The sequence below is a fragment of the Thermobia domestica genome, chromosome 1, assembly GCF_964235325.1.
Source record: "Thermobia domestica chromosome 1, izTheDome1.hap1.1, whole genome shotgun sequence".
NCBI lineage: Eukaryota > Metazoa > Arthropoda > Insecta > Zygentoma > Lepismatidae > Thermobia > Thermobia domestica.
The window spans coordinates 188,816,212-188,834,946 of NC_137454.1; the positions used below are offsets into that span (position 1 = coordinate 188,816,212).

At 36.0% G+C, this 18,735-nt stretch overlaps 1 protein-coding gene across 6 annotated transcripts in view; it reads right to left on the reverse strand.

Annotated features, from left to right (window-relative positions):
- The window catches only part of LOC145692111 (uncharacterized), a 47,462-nt gene that overhangs the window by 20,835 nt on the left and 7,892 nt on the right, over positions 1-18,735 (reverse strand). For 4 of the 6 annotated variants that reach the window (XR_014132615.1, XM_081767420.1, XM_081767412.1 and 1 more), the window contains exon 2: positions 7,099-7,251. Coding sequence is in view for 5 of the 6 variants with exons in the window: in XM_081767420.1 (XP_081623546.1) it covers positions 7,099-7,219 (121 nt within the window). In the remaining variant the exon portion in view is untranslated. Of the gene's footprint in view, positions 1-7,098; positions 7,252-11,151; positions 12,140-12,477; positions 13,019-18,735 lie in introns of those variants that run through there. The other 2 variants (XM_081767408.1, XM_081767416.1) reach the window with 2 other exon arrangements.

Here is an 18,735-nt window from a genome sequence, read left to right on the forward strand (position 1 = left end):
AAGTGGTTCAAGGGTTCAGTGGGTACCTGGCGAAATTGTTCTGCCGTAGTGCACACGTCAAGAAAGTATGAAGCCTTACATCACGCGTGGTTTACTTTGGTCTATCCCATATAGAGTTGCCATTTGTCCCTAATTAAGTGAGACATTCCGAATTTTATGAGAATTTCAAGCGTCCCGAATTATGCCTGAGACATTATATGAAGGGACGCCAAATTATCCAAAGCACTTACAAAATATGCGAAATAGTTTCTTGGCGACATTTGCAAATTTCGACCCACGATGTGTACCTATGGCCAGTGCCGGATTTATTTATAAGCTAAACGAGCTATAGCTTAGGGCCCTACTCTCTTGGAAGCCTCAACGAAATTAATTAAAGAAAAAAACTCGATGTACATTTCCAAAATATACGGAAAAACAATAAATAAAATAAAATCTATTTTACATATAGCAACAATGCTTCGTGTCGTGTAGGCTAATATGATGGAAGTAATGGGGACCCTTCTGCTAGCCTGCTTCCTAAAATATCACTAGTTTCTTCATTTCTGTATATAGGGTGCCTACGTTCATCGGGACACATAATGAGCCCCATTACCTTCAATAGCTTAGGGCCCCACCAAACCTAAATCCGGCTCTGCCTATGGCTATCCAGATATTGATACGGTCCTATCGCAATTTTTTCGTGTTGGTAGCAATTAAATTACAGTCTATCTTTGACCGGTTCAATGGTTCGTAACTTCTGTTCAAGCAACTGCCAACAAGCTGGTGCTACGAGTTTTCTGTTTCATATGTTCTTGGCATAAATTTTTCATAGCAATTTTCATCGTGAATATATGTATTTCTATCATTCTTAATAAATTGTTTCATGTGCAAATTTTGGCATGAGTAACCGGCGATGTTCGATAATTGTGACCGCTTTAGGCTTACCAAAAGGGGATAACTTTAGTCCTGTACGAGGAATAGCCTTTATTCGGCAGAGATTAACTTAATAGATAATACTGTACATAACACATACTCACTTACGTCGCGCCTTTTTCAAACCCATCCTCACTTTAATTGATTTTCAAGAGAAAAAACAGGAGTTTTTTATCAATCGGGTAAAAATACATAATTTCCCCATTCACTTTTTCACGGTTCTCAAAATACTATAAAGTTCAATTAATAATAATTTTGCAATTACTCTGCGTAATTATTTAGCATTAAAAATTATTAATGAGTGAAATCACTACTGTTCTCGAGATGTCCCCCACTAACAAGAAATACACCATCAAATCAAGGTCTTGTACCCAAAGTCACAACTTTGCGAAATTCTCACCTTTACATCGGATATAATGACATTTCAAGTATTTTTTTTAATTAATTAAATTATTATTATTATTATTAGATTAAATACTTGATCATTTTGAACTGGATACCTTGTTTAAATGAATAACAATATTTTTTAACGGCGAATAACACAACTTGCACCCTTCCACTTTTATTATTATTATTATTATTATTATTATTATTATTATTATTATTATTATTATTATTATTATTATTATTATTATTATTATTATTATTAAATACCATTTTGTAAGTAACACACAGTTACGCATAGAAATTGTATTATAAGATTATCCTTTGAATTGTACACTATTTTGAAAACGTTTGTAGTAAGATGCAAGGATAAGTCGGGGTTAATGCCAATGTGTCTGGGAGTTTAATAAAGCAAAGAGAAAATAAAATACATAATAACTGACTGATCGTATAGAACATTTCCAAAATATAACATTGTATTAACTTTTATGTGTTTATGTAATAAAGATACAATATCACTGACATCTCATTGATATATCAGTCATTCGTGTACTATGCGTGAAAAATCGATGAGAACTCAATGTGTATTGACTCACTATTACAGAAACACGAAGTGTAGTCCAGTGTTACATGTAATTTCTTTATAATAATAACAAATGACGTAAAATGTTGAAAATATTTGTAAGTTATGTTTTTTTCAATTAGATTACAGTTCTGGGTAAAAATAAGTTAATGAGGTTATAGTGGCAGCCACAGCCAATAGATGTTGGAAGCAGATAAAATCTCTATGTGACTAATCTATATTATAAAATGGAAAGTGACTATGTTTGTGACTCCTAATCTCTACAACCGCCCCAACGATCTCGATCAAATTTTCAGCGTAGATGCGGTTCTGGCCTGGGAATGTTTCTGGCTATCTACTTTGACGGTACAACTTAGGGGAGGGGGAGGAGGGGGACAGAAAAAATAAATAAAACTTAATAACTCTAAAACTACCCGACTGATCTTGATCAAATTTTCAATGTAGATGAGGTTCGGGACTGGGATGCTTTTCAACATCTCACTTTGACGGAGCAACATAGGGAAGGGGATGGGGGGGGGGGAGATATACAAAAATCAATAAATATAAAAATAAAAGTGACTATGTTCGTGAATTATTTTTGAACCACCCGATCGATCTCAATCAAATTTTCGACATATAAGAAGTTCAAACCTGGAAAGTTTTTTATCATTTAATTTTGACAGTAGATCTTAGGAGAGGGGGGAGGAGGGGAAATATATGAAAACAAATAAAACTTAATAACTCTTGAACCACCTGACCGATCTCGATCAAATTTTCAACGTAGATAAGATTCGGGCCTGGGATGGTATTTATCTATTCACTTTGACGATAGAACTTAGGGGAGAAAGTAGGAGGGGGAGATATATAAAAGTAAATAAAACTTAACTCTTGAACCACCGGACCGATCTCGATTAAATTTTCAATCTAGATTAAGTTCGAACATGAGATGATTTTTGTCATATCACTTTGACGATGTAATTTAAAGGAGTGGAAAGACATTTACAAATAATCGAAAATGACCAATATTAGTGTCGAATCCATAGTTTTTGAGGTCGCTGAGATGAACAGTGACACTTCTGATGCCATTTAAATCCAAATTGAGCCCAGCAAAAATTGTGGGAGGGGAGGGTGATATATATATATATATATATATATATATATATATATATATATATATATATATATATATATACTCCATAGTTCTGGATAATCACAATAACATTTTAAAACATTTTTCTGACCAGAACAAAATGAATTATTTAACAACTATACGAGTTTTCTTACAGTTTCAAGGACCTAACGTCCTCTTCATCAGACATTGAGAAAAGACAGATGACAGCAATTCTTATATCTTCCTCAGCCGTTAGTTAGCATTTTCATTTATATAATTTTAATTGTTGTTTTTATATATATAAAATTTTTAAATTTGTAATATGTAACAATATCATATAATTACATTGTTAATACATGTTAATAGTCAATGCAATTTTACAATTCTATTGATCTTTATATAAAATAAAATAAAATAAAATAACAGAAATTTGAAAATATTCAAATTGCATTTTTCTTTTCTATCACTTCTAATAATTTCTCCCATTGCTCATGTATATTTATACCACTTGCCCAGTTCATTAATTTCTCCTTTTGTTCTTTCTTTATTCTTCTCGCTTTCTTCTACTTCCTAATAATCTTTCTTTTTTCTCTTTCTAAACCTCTAGCTCCTTCCTAATCTATCATATGCCCCGTTTCTTTCACATGTTTGTAAATAGCATTATTTTCTCTTTTCATTCGAACATCATCTTTATGTTGTTTCAATCTGTCTATGAGCCTTTTTCCCATCTCCCCTGTGTATTTCATGTCACACTCACTACATTTCACTTCATAGATAACTCCTTCTTCTTCCTCCTCTATATTGCTTTCCCTCCTTTTCTTTTTCTTCCTTATACACCTCAACAACGTTTCTCCTCCTTTTCTATGTGTCTTAATACCTCCTTCTCTTAATAACCTCTTTAGCACTTCCGTCTTTTCCTCTATGCTCTGAATTCCATACCATTTTTTATATTCTTCCTCTTCTTTCTTTTTTATATTTTCTTTTTTCTTTCCTTTTATCTGTTCTATCCTATATCCATTATTTTTAAGATGTTTATAGAAATTTTCCAAATCTTTCTTCTTTCCCTCTTCTTCACTATTGATGTTCTCTATCCTCCTTTCCATGTTCCTAATGAAGTTCTTTTTCGTTGCTTTGTCTACATCACTTCTCCAGTGACAATAAATACCTGCCCAACACATTTTTTGATACCAACTGGTAATTACTTTCTCACCTTGCTTGTCTATCTTCATATCCATAAAACTGATGGATTTATTTTCTTCTACTTATTATAGGAAGTGCTAAAGAGGTTATTAAGAGAAGGAGGTATTAAGACACATAGAAAAGGAGGAGAAACGTTGTTGAGGTGTATAAGGAAGAAAAAGAAAAGGAGGGAAAGCAAAATAGAGGAGGAAGAAGAAGGAGTTATCTATGAAGTGAATGTAGTGAGTGTGACATGAAATACACAGGGGAGATGGGAAAAAGGCTCATAGACAGATTGAAACAACATAAAGATGATGTTCGAATGGAAAGAGAAAATAATGCTATTTACAAACATGTGAAAGAAACGGGGCATATGATAGATTGGGAAGGAGCTAGAGGTTTAGAAAGAGAAAAAAGAAAGATTATTAGGAAGTAGAAGGAAGCGAGAAGAATAAAGAAAGAACAAGAGGAGAAATTAATGAACTGGACAAGTGGTATAAATATACATGAGCAATGGGAGAAATTATTAGAAGTGATAGAAAAGAAAAATGCAATTTGAATATTTTCAAATTTCTGTTATTTTATTTTATATAAAGATTAATAGAATTGTAAAATTGCATTGACTATTAACATGTATTAACAATGTAATTATATGATATTGTTACATATTACAAATTTAAAAATTTTATATATATACGAGGGCTGTCTAAAAAGTATCCGACCTTTGGCCAGAAAAATAGTTGCGAATACCTGACAGATTTGGGACCCTAATCCCCTTCAAAGTAGGCCCCTTGTGCTTCCAGACACTTAGCCCACCGATCCTTCCACTGCTGGAAACACCGCTGGAAGTCTTCTTTTGGAATGTTGTTCAGCTCCGTCGTCGTGTTCCGCATTATGTCTTTACTCTCAAAACGGGATCCCTTCAGAGGCGTCTTCAATTTTGGAAACAACCAGAAGTCACAAGGAGCCAGGTCTGGAGAGTAGGGAGGTTGGCGAACGGTTGTAATTCCATGTTTGGCTAAGAACGTGTGGATCAATTGGGATGAATGTGCTGGGGCATTGTCATGATGGACGTGCCAGTTCTTCGCTGTCCACATGTCTGGTCTTTTGCGCCGGACTGCGTCACGGAGTCGCCTGAGAACATCTTCATAGTACTCCTTTGTCACTGTTTGTCCTTCCGGTGCGTACTCGTGATGCACAATTCCACGGGCATCGAAGAAAACAGTCAGCAACACCTTGATTTTGCTTCGCACCTGCCGCGCTTTCTTCGGCCTTGGAGAATCGGGATGCTTCCATTGAGACGATTGTTGTTTTGTTTCTGGGTCGTACCCGTACACCCATGACTCATCTCCAGTTATCACGGAATTCAGATACCCAGGATCAGTGTTGGTGGTGTCTAGAAGGTCCTGTGCAACGTCAAAACGGGTGTCTTTTTGTTCCTGAGACAACAACTTGAGTACAAATTTAGCAGCCACTCGTTTCATGTTCAAATCGTCACGCAAAATTGCATGTGCAGAATCTTTACTCACTCCAACATCTTCTGCAATCTCCCGCACTGTCAAACGGCGATCTGCCATCACCAAATTTCGCACCCGCTCAACAACAGCTGCATTCCGAGCAGTTTGGGCCTCCCGCTACGCTGCTCACTCTCGACTGATGTGCGGCCATCTTTGAATAGGTTGAACCATTGTTTAATTTGTGTTACATCCATCGCATCTTCTCCAAACACCTACTGAATCTTACGAATTGTTTGGCTTTGAGAATCACCCAGCCTTTGACAGAATTTGATGCAGTATCTTTGCTCAATTCGTTCAGTGATCTTGCGAGAAACACTAAATCCGACGAACACTACCAACAGCACCTCACTTCGCGACCACCAGCTCACGACTGGCACACGCGAACGCGGTGAAAAAATTCACGCATGCGCATTAAGGTTCCTCCTTCCACCGTGCACGGTGGCGCCGCCTGAGAATCACTACTTTGCGTGGAAAAAATTAAGGTCGGATACTTTTTAGACAGGCCTCGTATAAACAACAATTAAAATTATATAAATGAAAATGCTAACTAACGGCTGAGGAAGATATAAGAATTGCTGTCATCTGTCTTTTCTCAATGTCTGATGAAGAGGACGTTAGGTCCTTGAAACTGTAACAAAACTCGTATAGTTATTAAATAATTCATTTTGTTCTGGTCAGAAAAATGTTTTAAAATGTTATATATATTGTAAAGATACCGATATAAAAAGTAAAATGTAATAATAATAATTCCTTCACTGCCGAAAATACGGTACAAAACTTACGAATTGATATGTACATTTATATTTGCTTAGCAATTTGCAACGCAAAAACCAAAATTTAAAAACTGGTGTGGGTGTGTATATATGCATATGCATTAATATATGTATATATAATATTATCCTAACAAAATATTAACTGAGAACACGTGAATCGAAAGCAAGCGCGCTAGCCATGAGGCTACTAAGTTTCTCTCATAGTACCCGTATCAAGGAATTTGAACTTCGCTTACTCTAGACGCTTATGATGATGTGCCAAATTTACTTCGTTATAATCTAGCTCAGTGTTTTCAAGAGCAAAGCAAAGATTTCCAGGAAGATCTATCCATTTAAGTTGTGATGTAGATAATGTTGTGCTCCAACGGTCATATTTTCATATTGGATTAAACATTCAGAATAAAGCGTACGCTCTTCTTTCTCTTGTCTCCATGAATCTGGGTAATTTAGCATATTAGGCACATTCTAATTGCATTAAAATATTTTAGCATGTTTTAGGGAAAATATAAACGCAAAGTAACGCAAGAAAAGAAACGGAAAAGGAATTTTATTCGATAAAGGATCGAAGCAACGCGACAAGCTAACTGCTGTTAAAACTTGTCACAAATTGTGACCACTCCTGATTAGAAGATAAAATAAATCGAAAGTTAAGATACTTACGCATATTATCTAATGGTCCATAATCATCAGCGTGATTCCATGCATCATTTTCACTGTAGTATGAAGACAGCTGTTTCAAACAAATTTCATACAGAGTATCAGGTGCAATGTTTTGAGGCATCTTTCCCCTTTTTTCTCAACAACTGAAATAAACTAGAATAAAATATTGCTTACATAAATATCTCATTCTGTAAAGCTATTTATTTAATTACTAAATACAGTGATCTCCACAACGACAAATCGACTTTATCCAGTTTTATAACATGAATAATTTTATTAAATAAGCTACATACATTAACATAAATAATTAAATAATAATAATACAAAAAGATTAGACAACTTAAAATGTTATTTTAAATGTCGAATGTTAATATATAGAACCTTTGGGGTTTGGTGAAAAGAGAATGAAAGTGGTTGGGTTGTAAGTTAAAATTTTGAAAAAAGTTTTAACTAGAAAAGAAACATATGTATTCTCCGTATCTCAATTTTGTAGTTATGTATTGATAAGTCCTATCATAAATAAATATGGTTTTCCTTAATAATTAGACCAAAAAAAAAAAAAAAAAAGAAACTTAATATGTCTCGCTTTAATTTTTCTATACTGTTTCGACACATGCGCCTGTCTTCTTCTGAATTAAAGTCCTTTATTGGAACATTTTTTCACATTACACAATAATATACGAGAGGGTCAAAAAGTAAACGGACTTGCAATTTCTCGCACTAAGATTTGGTAACACTGCTAGTATCCAGCGCTGAAGTTGTGTCGTCTGCAATATTTCTATGCAACGTACCATATTTATTCCCGCGTTAGTCGTTAGATAGCATACCGTTGAACGTATCAGCTCCATTGTCGATCTGCACCAAGGAGGAAATGAGGGCAATGATGTGCTTTTTGTTTGCGGAAGGTGCTAAACATGCGGAAATTATTTGTCGAATGCAAGCGCAGTATGGTGACAGATGTTTTTCGCGAAGCAAGATCTACGAATGGACAGAGCGTTTCAAACTGGGATGAATTTCTTTATGTGACGAGAAAAGATCGGGCAGGCCATCGACGTCAACGACTGAGGACAATTTGAAAGTCGTTGGGGGTATGGTGATAGAAAACAGACGAATCACAATGGACGAGATCGCTAATACTTTAAATACCAGTCATGGTTTAGCGTATTTTATCTTACACGACAGGCTAAATTTTCGGAAAGTGTGTACAAAATGGGTCCCGATAGAATCGTCAGTGCAGCATAAGGCACAAAGGTTGGACATCTCTCGTAAACATTTGGCCCGTTATCGTCGCGAGGTAGATGGCTTTTTACGGCAAAACTTGACTGTAGATGAAACGATTTTCAAATGTCTGGACCATTGAAGGAAGTGCTCAGGGGAAGATTTGGAACTGATGCAGAAGTCATTGATACGGTGCAAAATTGGTTACAGGTGCAACATTTTTTTTTTTTCGACGGAATCACGTAACTTGTGAAATGTTGAGAAAGTTGCGTTGAAGTGCTGGGAGATTATGTAGAAAAATAATGTATGTTTCAGTTTTCTATCATTAGAATAAATGTAATTTTCTCGAGTCTCTTTACTTTTTGACTTCCCCTCGTACTTTGCACTTTTTATAGGTTGAGAACTTGAGTTGTGCTTTTTACGTCCTTATGTAACACCGAGGATATGAAGGAAATTACAGGGTCTACTATTAACATGGGCTTTGAACTACAACCGGAGCTTCAATCTGGCGCAATTGGCAGTGCACAACTCATCATGCAAAATCAACTCTTACAGTGTTGATGGGCTCCTTATCACACTACCTCGTTTCCAAGAGGCTGGATTACGGAATCACTCCATCTGCCCCGGTAGGTTTAGAATTTCTGAAGGACGGGATCACTAATTTTAATAAACAGAACCTATTATTCTTCGGAGCTCCTACTGTGGAATACGGTTTTCTGTATGATCCTAGTTAAATTTAAAGACTTGGCCAGTCTCTGCTGTTAGCGTCAATCCTTTTGCTTTTACAGTTGATAAGGATAAGAGATTGGACCAAATGCATTCTTAGTATTAAAGTTACGGTTAGTGAAATAATGAATAACATTTTTGATTTATGAATTCCATGTTTAAAATAAGAAACTGAACAATTATTTAAATTTTAGTAACTCTCTGCTCGCTCACACCTGTAGATACTATGCATTCATATGCAGGTTTTTATAAGAGTCCCTTCATTGGTATTCCTATTACAACGTTTGATGGAAGAGCCTCTCCACTGGACTAATGGCTAGCGCACGCATCTTTGGTGCATGAGGTTCCTGGTTCGATTCCCGATGGGAGAGCACAAAAATTACTTTCACAATCACTCACTTTCATTAAATGTTTAGCCTAAAGGGCATAACCATGAGACATTAAACTACTTTCTTCATTCATTCATAGTTGGATTTATGCACAAGTACAAACGAAAAAAAAAAAAAAAAAAAAAACCTTAGATGCAAAAAAGCCGAAATTACGATTACCAGAAATCTTGTGAAACTAAACTTTGAAGCACTTAGCGGAAAAACTAATAATGACAGGAAAAGCGGTTTTGAAATTTACACAAGAACTCATACCTGTAGTTCCGCGAAATATCTCATTCAGGACTGAGACAATTGTGCATAGGACTCTCCAAAAGATGTAAACGATACACCAAGGAAATCTGCTTCGTCTAAGGCATGTACATATTTTTCAGTCAAAAAAATGGTAGGGGACTACTTTATGCACTATGTGTGCTGGAAACCTCTAACAGTACATAGTGGCCTGCAAGTAGGAACTTGAAAAAAATACTACTACCTGGTTGTTACAAATCGGGAAAAAGTGTATCTCAATAAAATAACTGCTACTCTTCTTTTACATTTGCAGCATTGTGTGTAACCATAGAAGAATTAAGTGGTTCAAGGTCCTTCCAAGCCTAGTTATTATAGAAACTAAATTTTGGTTAAAAAAAAAAAAAAAAAAAAAGTAAAGTACGTTTTCTAGAGATTCTGTCCAACCGCAAGCAGATCTTGTATTAAAAAAAGAGGAATATTCACACTTTCTGTAGATCATTTTCGGGACAAATTTGTGGATTGTAGCAAAACTCAACGTGGATTGGTTGTTCCCATGAATAATACTCGAAATACAACAAAAACAATAATACTCGACATACATATAACAAAAATACTCGAACGAATACCGGAATGATCGTGTCCTATTCGGACCCTACATTCATGGCCGAAGCAGTGCATTCGAAACACACGATACCAAACAACAACCAAAGAAATTAGAACTCCTCCACTACAGAAAAATATTCACATATTGTATTTAAGTGAGATAAGGTGAGAAGCTAACGGTCCCTAAACTTTTCTTCTCTTTGGTCACATTTCAATAACTTCTACAAACAGTTAGTACCATCATATTCAGAAAGTTAGGTTTCTTTTTAGACACTTTTCATGTAATATATTTAACCGTCAGAGGTGTTCTGTAATGTTGAAACTTGGTTGTGATAGTACAACATGAGTTATTGTACAGTTCATGTGGTCTGAGCAGTTGAGGACAAACTTTAATGAATGACAGAATGTCTGGCTTTTCATGGAACGGGAAGGTAGCACGGTAAACCGTCGATCCGGGTTCGAATTCCGGTCCAGTAGTGATTTTTTAAACTTTGTGTTTCATTGACTTCGCACCTGCAGAGAATTGGATGTGATATAAAATCTTTCGGAAAGAAGTTCACTTCTTCTGTCATGAGAATTGAATCAAGAATGTTCTAGTTAACTAACTCCTGTATGGTCTTGAAACAAGTTCACTCGTACTCTTTTCTTGCCTCCAATAATTCCTGCACCACTTTTATTTTGTACGGGTGAAACTTGAATTATATTGCAACATTCGTCCAGCACTACTCCAATGAAATTTCAATGTAAGGGAATGTCGCCGCGCTAAACATCTGAGACTTGCAAAAACTGCTTTCCTCACATGTGCGATGCTTTCGGGTCTACCGAGTAGTTTCTTAAGTGGACGTGTTTTGTTTCCTACATTATCACTTCTGCGCCACTGTGTACTGACCACTGATAGTTTTACTCTTCCTTGCTGGTCACCAAATGCACGTCTGAATGCTCGCTAATAGAACGTGATTCACGCTTTATAACTTCTTCTACACAGAATACGCGTTGTTGTACCGGCCAACACTCCATTGTGCACTGAATCTAAAGCCACCTGCTACCGGATGATAGGCATCTCAATCACCCTTCTCCCGTTTCTCGCCAGTGTTGCTAAATCTAAACTAGAACATAATGTCCCCATAAAATGGGACAGCACTAAAATTAAATATAATATGTATTATATATGGACCCTAAACTCGACCCACTCATTAAAGGACAATTTTCTTCAAAAGCATTAGTATTTTGCTGTAATTATTTTATCCTGACATACTTCTGCATACCGATGGTGGTGATTATTTTATACATGAAATACGAAAACGGGGTCCTTTTTGGGAAAACTTACTGTAAAATTTATTAATTCATACGGAAGAGCAACGTTTAAGGAACTTATTCATGGAATGAATATATGTCATTTGAGAACACAGCAACATCCTTAGAAAATGCAGTTCTATGCTACTGCAAGCAAAATTAACTAGTAGTGAGGCCAGTTTGGGGGTTAAGTTTAGAGTTGTCCCTCAGTTTTTTATAAAAATTAGGAAAATTTACAGAAGAAATGAGGTAAGAAATGATGATTTGGAGTTCTTATGAGATGTTTAGGTGTGTACGTTTGGCAGTAAAGTTGTTTAATTCCAGAAAAGATATGTAGAAGTGGGTACTATTTGCAAGACGCGGAAGATTTCGATGGTTCAGCAGCATGGTAGTCGTATAGGATGGCGAATCGGTGAGTTGAATGTGACAGTTCCGCATTGTGTTTTACACAATTATATAAGAATAGAAGATAATCTATTAATTTTTTATGAGAACTACGGATTACTGAACTTAAGTGATAATTGAAGCGTCCTATGAGAACCGGTTTCAGTCACTGTTCTACTCTCTGTCTCACCATAGGAAGATTATAAAATGGAAATAACGTTCAACGAGACGTCTTACAGCGCGACGTTGCCACTTATATGAGCAGAAGGCGGCTGATTTGAGAACATAAAACGAGGAAGAACATAAACCAAACAGCGCAGCGGTAAGCAGCGACGGCGGCGGCGGCGGCGACGACGACGACGACAACAACAACAACAACAACAACAACAACAACAACAACAACAACAACAACAACAACAACAACAACAACAACAACAACAACAACAACAACAACAACAACAAAAACAACAACAACAAAAACAACAACAACAAAAACAACAACAATAATAATAATAGAAGAGGAAGTGTAATTACTTACCATATGTAATCTACTTCTGGAGGCAAGAAACACCCAAATCTTTACTCCACACAAGTCGAGTGGGAGAGAGTTCGCAAGGGGGAGACAAAGAACTTAATGTCCGGCTTCCTTTGCAATGCGATCTAGTCTGTAGGAGACTTCTATGTTAGAGGTAACTTTATTTAACATTTCTATCACTTCAAATTTGTTTCAGCTTGAATCAGATTCAACACCTTTATCTTTTAACCACTCTACAATTTCTTTTTCAGTACATGATTTCGTAGGAATTCTGTCTTTTACTGAGTGTGTGGGGCCATTATCAATAACAATCACTATCACAGAATTTGGTGATACATTCGGAAGGAGTTTTTCTTGCAAATGTTCATATTTTGCTGCATCTAATTCTCCGTGATAATCACTTGTTTTTGTGCGCGAAAAACGAGATCAGTTCCAGGAATTAACCCACTCTCAGTCATGGTATGAATCATTATTTCTCCCCCACCCCTTCCTTTGCAGAGGTGCCTTGATTCCTAAGGACAAACCCTCTCTCCAGGTTCACTGCCTGGTTTCGAAAATATGAATAAACGTTTAATAACATGATTTTTTGACCACTAGAAAGGGGTTTCCTTTTCTTTCTTTGCTTCTTATAACAATGTGGGAATTTTTAACCACTGTCTCCAAAATAGCATATAGAAGTTAAACACAAAATAAACTAATAACACTAACACACATTCACAATGAATCAAAACTATCATCACGCTTCCGCCGACGTGGCACCAACTCAGCTAATGTTGCCAAACTACCCTGTCGTAAGAAGTTTAACTGACAAAGAATGAGTTTGCATACCTCTAATGTTATTCTAACAGTTAGTCTTATTTTCTTTGTGTATCTACTGCAACAGTAGCTACATTTTAAAAAGTTTTTCGATACACTGATATTTGAGTGAGAGTAAATCTTACAATCTTACTTGTGTCATGCTTTTCCTTTTGTAATTGGCTACAGTTGGGGTTGCAAGTACTTAAATTAATATGCTAGCTGAACGTACCAGCTACGCTGGACACACAAACAATTATAAACTGCCGTGCAAGTCAACTTTAAAGTTTAATTTGTTTTTACCACAATCTCTAAAAACATTTTAAATTCTGTCAGTAACTGAATTCACCAAAACCGTTTTTGGTTTTAAACCGGCTCGTTTTTCCACTAAAAGAACGGTTCGGTTTTCTATTAAAAACCAGTTTCAATAACAAACGCAACAGTTTTTAAATTCGAAACAATTTTCTCTGAAAATTGGAACTGTTTTATAATCTTACCGGTTTTGAAAAATCTCTGTCGGTTCTTTTAAAAACCGAAAAACCGTTATTTCTTTTCGCACCAGTAGTACGGAATACCACACAGGATAGTGGGTGGCCCAGGAACCCTAGCCCGTAAAAATAGTTTTAGGCTTTTTTAAATTTATTTATTTATTTATTTATTTATTTTTTTTTTTACAGATTTTAGTTTTTATATTCCTCCACCTCTTCAATGACTTCTTCAAGCAAATTTTGTTTTGCTTAAAGACTTTCAATAGAGAAAAGGCAAGCGCATTTAAACAGGTTTTACATCATGAATATCAATAAAATACATAAAAAAATACAGTGTACTGAAAATAAGCATTGCATTGGCTATTAACTCTGACGGTTTTAAAATTGGCTAGGTATAACTTTGACAAAAATGATAACGCAGGAATTAAAAAAAAAAAAAAAAAAAAAAACTTTCAGGGGGTGTATAGCCCCAGATCCGCCCTTGCCACACTACTGCTACAAAAACAAATACAGTTTAAATTTTTATTATACTACTATAACTTTCGTAAACCTCTCGTGATGAGGAGGGAATATCATAAATTGTGGATGAAATTAAGAAAAATCAGGGCATAAATAAATTTACGAAACTATCCGAGTAAATCTTGACATGACATTAGAACTAGTCCTCCGATAATTGAGACGAGGAATAAGTCTTCCATAATCGAGACGAGACGAGAAGACCTTATTTCTCGTCTCGTGAAGAACACTATTTGGGCAAATTGGAGATTGTTACTATTCATCTAGCGACCCCGAAAACTATGAGTTCTACACTAATCTTAGTAAGTTCGGACATTTTAATTTTCATCCCCACCATGTGGATGGGGGCTAAGCTTACACTTGAAAAGCTTCGGGAGAGTTACTATTCATCTCAGTAAACCCCAAATTATGGATTCAACACTAATATCAATCGTTTTCGATTATTTTCCAGATCAACCCACTACCAACTCGTCCACTCGTCATATACTAAAAGTGCGCTCTCCCACTAAAAAGGGAATCAATACGTACGCCAGGAAGTTTTACTTAGGGGGATGTTCAAAATAAAAGGGGGTGTATTCCAGTGTTGGGAAGTACCTAGGTACATTTAGTATTTAGTACCTAGTACCTGTACCTAGGTACGATTTTCCTTTAGGTGCATTCTTACAAAATCAAAATCTTAGATCTTAGGTCTACAAAATCTTAGATTTACAAAATCAGCGGATGTTTTCGAGGACATGTGTGGCTTTTGTCTTCCAGCCCCATGTCCAACAAGATGGAATTCTTAATTCGATTTGATCACAAAGATTGTTTCGATTAAAAGTCATCTAGGAAACCTAGGCGAGCGATTGAATATAGCCAGGTTGAAAACATCTGACATTGATTTTTTGTGTGAATATATCACAGTTATGAATCGTTTGGGGTCAGCGCTGGACAAGCTGCAGGGCGACAACTGTTATTTGGGATTTGTTTTACCTGTAATATATCAAGTGAAATCGAAACCTGACTCCTTCACATATTTGGAATTCTCTTCTCTTGTAAGCTCTATCTTGGATGGCTTGGAGAATCGCTTCGCGTCAGTGATTGACATAAGTTCTTCCTCGAGCAAGGCGTACGTTTTCGCAACTTGCACTATCTCAAAGTTCAAACTAAAATGGAACGAATCTGATCCCTAGAAGCTCAACATGTGCAAGCAGTTATTTAGCTCTTAAATCCAGTGATTTAGGAGCAGGGTGGGAAAAAAACCACGATTAAAAAAAATAATTTTTGTTGATTTTTTTGATTTAAATAGATTTTTTTGGTTTAAATCAAATCTTTTTCCTCGTATAATACAAATCGCGAACTGAAGAATGCTAATTATGCCATTTAAGTGAAAGTATTGGGGTTGAATTTTGAAGGGTGTCTACTAAAATTCCAAAATGAAATTTCGTGACTTTTTCCTCACCAAACCATAAAATTTCGTAACATTCAATAACATTACTCTATTCTTTAGCACTTTACCTTATCTCTACTTTCAAAGGCTATTCCCTGGAGCGATAAAAATTTGGTGTCTTCTCACATCGCTTTCACTACATCCACTGTATACTCGGTATCCCGATAGTAATTGTGAAAAATGGAACCACAGATTCCTGGCACCAAAACGAGAACAAATGTTTATATGATATACAGTCCGGAAATGGACAAGGGCGGAGCTAGACAGCTTCGAATCTGTGGAAAAAGGAACTTCACACTTAGGAAAAGGAACTTGCCGATTTACAAAACCGCATTGAAGATGCGTGTGAACAGTTACGCAACACACCGGGAGTGATGGAATGCATTCGAAACTCACGATTAGCACGTTACATAAATGTAGGACAGTATTTTGAACATCATCTGTAGGTACGTTTATTGTTAGCACGTATGACCTAGTAGTTTATAGTGCTACTCTGTGTAAGATTGTACGTTACAAAAACAGCACATCGTTGTAGATTCTGCCTGTTATTTCATTACAGGACATGACTAGTTATACCTGTTCTTATTTCTACCCTCTCTGCAAGTTACTATCTGGTATACCCACTGAGATTATGCAGCCATCCTAAGTGATCTTTGCTTTGATCCCCCATTGTACATGTGCGTGCAATCGTGCCATGGATAACAACTTTTTGCAATATGGTTTCCATCTTTACTGCACCGTTTACCATACAGACATTCAGCGAATCCCTAAATGACATATGGAGAATTTCTGGGGCGGTAATGTAACAAGCCGATATGATTTTTATGTCTTTCTGAACCCCATTCCTAGCTCGTATCATTATCCCGCTGGCAGGTGGTGAAGTTCCATTCACAACACATTCAAAGCTGTCTAACTCCGCCCCTGTCCATTTCTGAACTGTATGTCATATAAACTTTTTTTTTTTTCTTGTTTTGTTGCCAGGAATCTGTGGTTTCATTTTTAGTCATTACTTTTGGAGTCTAATATATATATAAAGTTCACAGAATTATGTAGGATATGCTGTAGTGTCTTAAAGTAAAAAACTTATGCGTGTATTGGCAAAATTTCCCTTACATAGTTTAAAAAACTACTACGTTTATAAAAGCATATTGCAAAAACAATTTTTTACTGGTTCTGTATGCCTTCAGGAAGACAAGCTTACCACTGTAGTTAGTTTAGATTGGTTCAACAATTTATTATGTATAACTAGAAGTTGTGCAAAAAAAAAAAAAAAAAAAAAAAAGTTAACAGCCTAGGAATACATTACTATGAAACAAACATAGGCATGTTACATATCAATCTTCTCAGGAAAGTGTGATCTTGTAAGTGGATTCTTTTCAAATAGCTGCATTTTTCACACAGCTATTACTGTACTACTATGAAAAGACATATTTTTTAAGTAGTCTCGAAAGCGGGGCTATTTGGAAACAGCACATTCTGTCTGCTGAGAACTTCAGTCTCAGTAAAAATTTTTATGATTGCAGGAAAACTTTACATGGACTAACAAGGGAAAAGAGGGAGATTATATATAAAAGTGGAAGATGGTTTATACACCAGTCGAAAGCACTAGTGACGCCTATTACGAACCTTTAATAAAAAAATTTCCAAATGCATATACTCTGCGAGTTATATGAATATACAGGGTGTTCAAAAAGTCCGTTGCTACCTCTAGAAATCGCAAACGGTAAGCCAGATGCCAAAACAGGAAAACATGTGTTTGATCATTTCATGTAAAACATGTAAAAATCCAACTTATCAAAGCAAAAAGTGTTGTCCCAGGGCCATCCGCATGCTCCCAAGCGGGGGACAACTCAAAATTTTCAAATAGCAAGAGGGATCAAATAGCATATCGTTGGAAAGTTGTTAAAAAATGAAAGAAGACGAGACAAGTCTCGACTCTCTAAAATTACCCTGTGGAACATGGCGACCGGTCAAAATGTCAGCAAAAACGTCATTGTAAAGTCTATGGCCACCCCAAAAAATCTGAAACGGTGAGACAGGTGTTAAAACAGGAAACTACGTGTGTCATCAATCTAAAAGTACAATGAAAGTAAAAATATTTATCCCAGGGTTCTTCGCAGGGGTCCTACTCAAAATTTTCAAATAGCAAAGTGTGTCAAGTTGTATATCGCTGGAAAGCTGTTAGGAAATGAAAGAAGACGGAAGAAGTATCAACTCTCTGAAATTACCCTGTGCAAAATGGCGGCCGGTCAAAATGTATATCCTCATTTCGATTCTCCAAGCGCATTAGCTTTCCATTTTCCAATCTGCACTTATTGTCATTATGAGACACTTCCAAGTATTCACTGTTCCTGGTGCCAGAAAATTTTTTGTTTGAATCATTTTATACTCGATAATTCAGGCAACGAGCATAAGTACCATTATTATATATTATATGTTACCTAGACAGTTCTACCTAGGTATACTAAAAAAATGTCAAATGTTAATTCTTTTCTTTTCTTTATGTCTATTAATTTTGTTTTATTATATTTCTTTATTTAGACATTACTAGGCCCAAAGAGCAGAATCTCACAGTAGGAGCATTTCCTTTCTTTTCGTTGAGTTCAAGAATTAAAACAAACTGAAACCCGACTACAGAAAGAAGAACTAAAACACAAGATGTTTGCAGTGTTATCGTAAAGCGTTCAAACTTGTTCCATCTGTTTTCATTTAACAGCAGCTTTCAAACGATATGCTACTTGACCTCCCTTGATGTGAAAATTTTGAGTAGGACCCCATCTGAGGCAATGCGGAGGACCCTAGGACTAATTCTTTTATTTTCAATCATTGGACTTTTTTTTCTTCTCGTTTTGACATTTGTCTCACCGTTTCAGGTTCTTTGAGATGGCCATAGACTTCACAATGAAGTTTTTACTGACATTTTGAATGGACGTCATGTTGCCCAGCGTAATTTTAGAGTCGAGACTTGTTCCGTCTTCTTTCATTTCCCAACAGCTTTCCAACTATATGCAACTTTATTCTTCTTGCAATTTG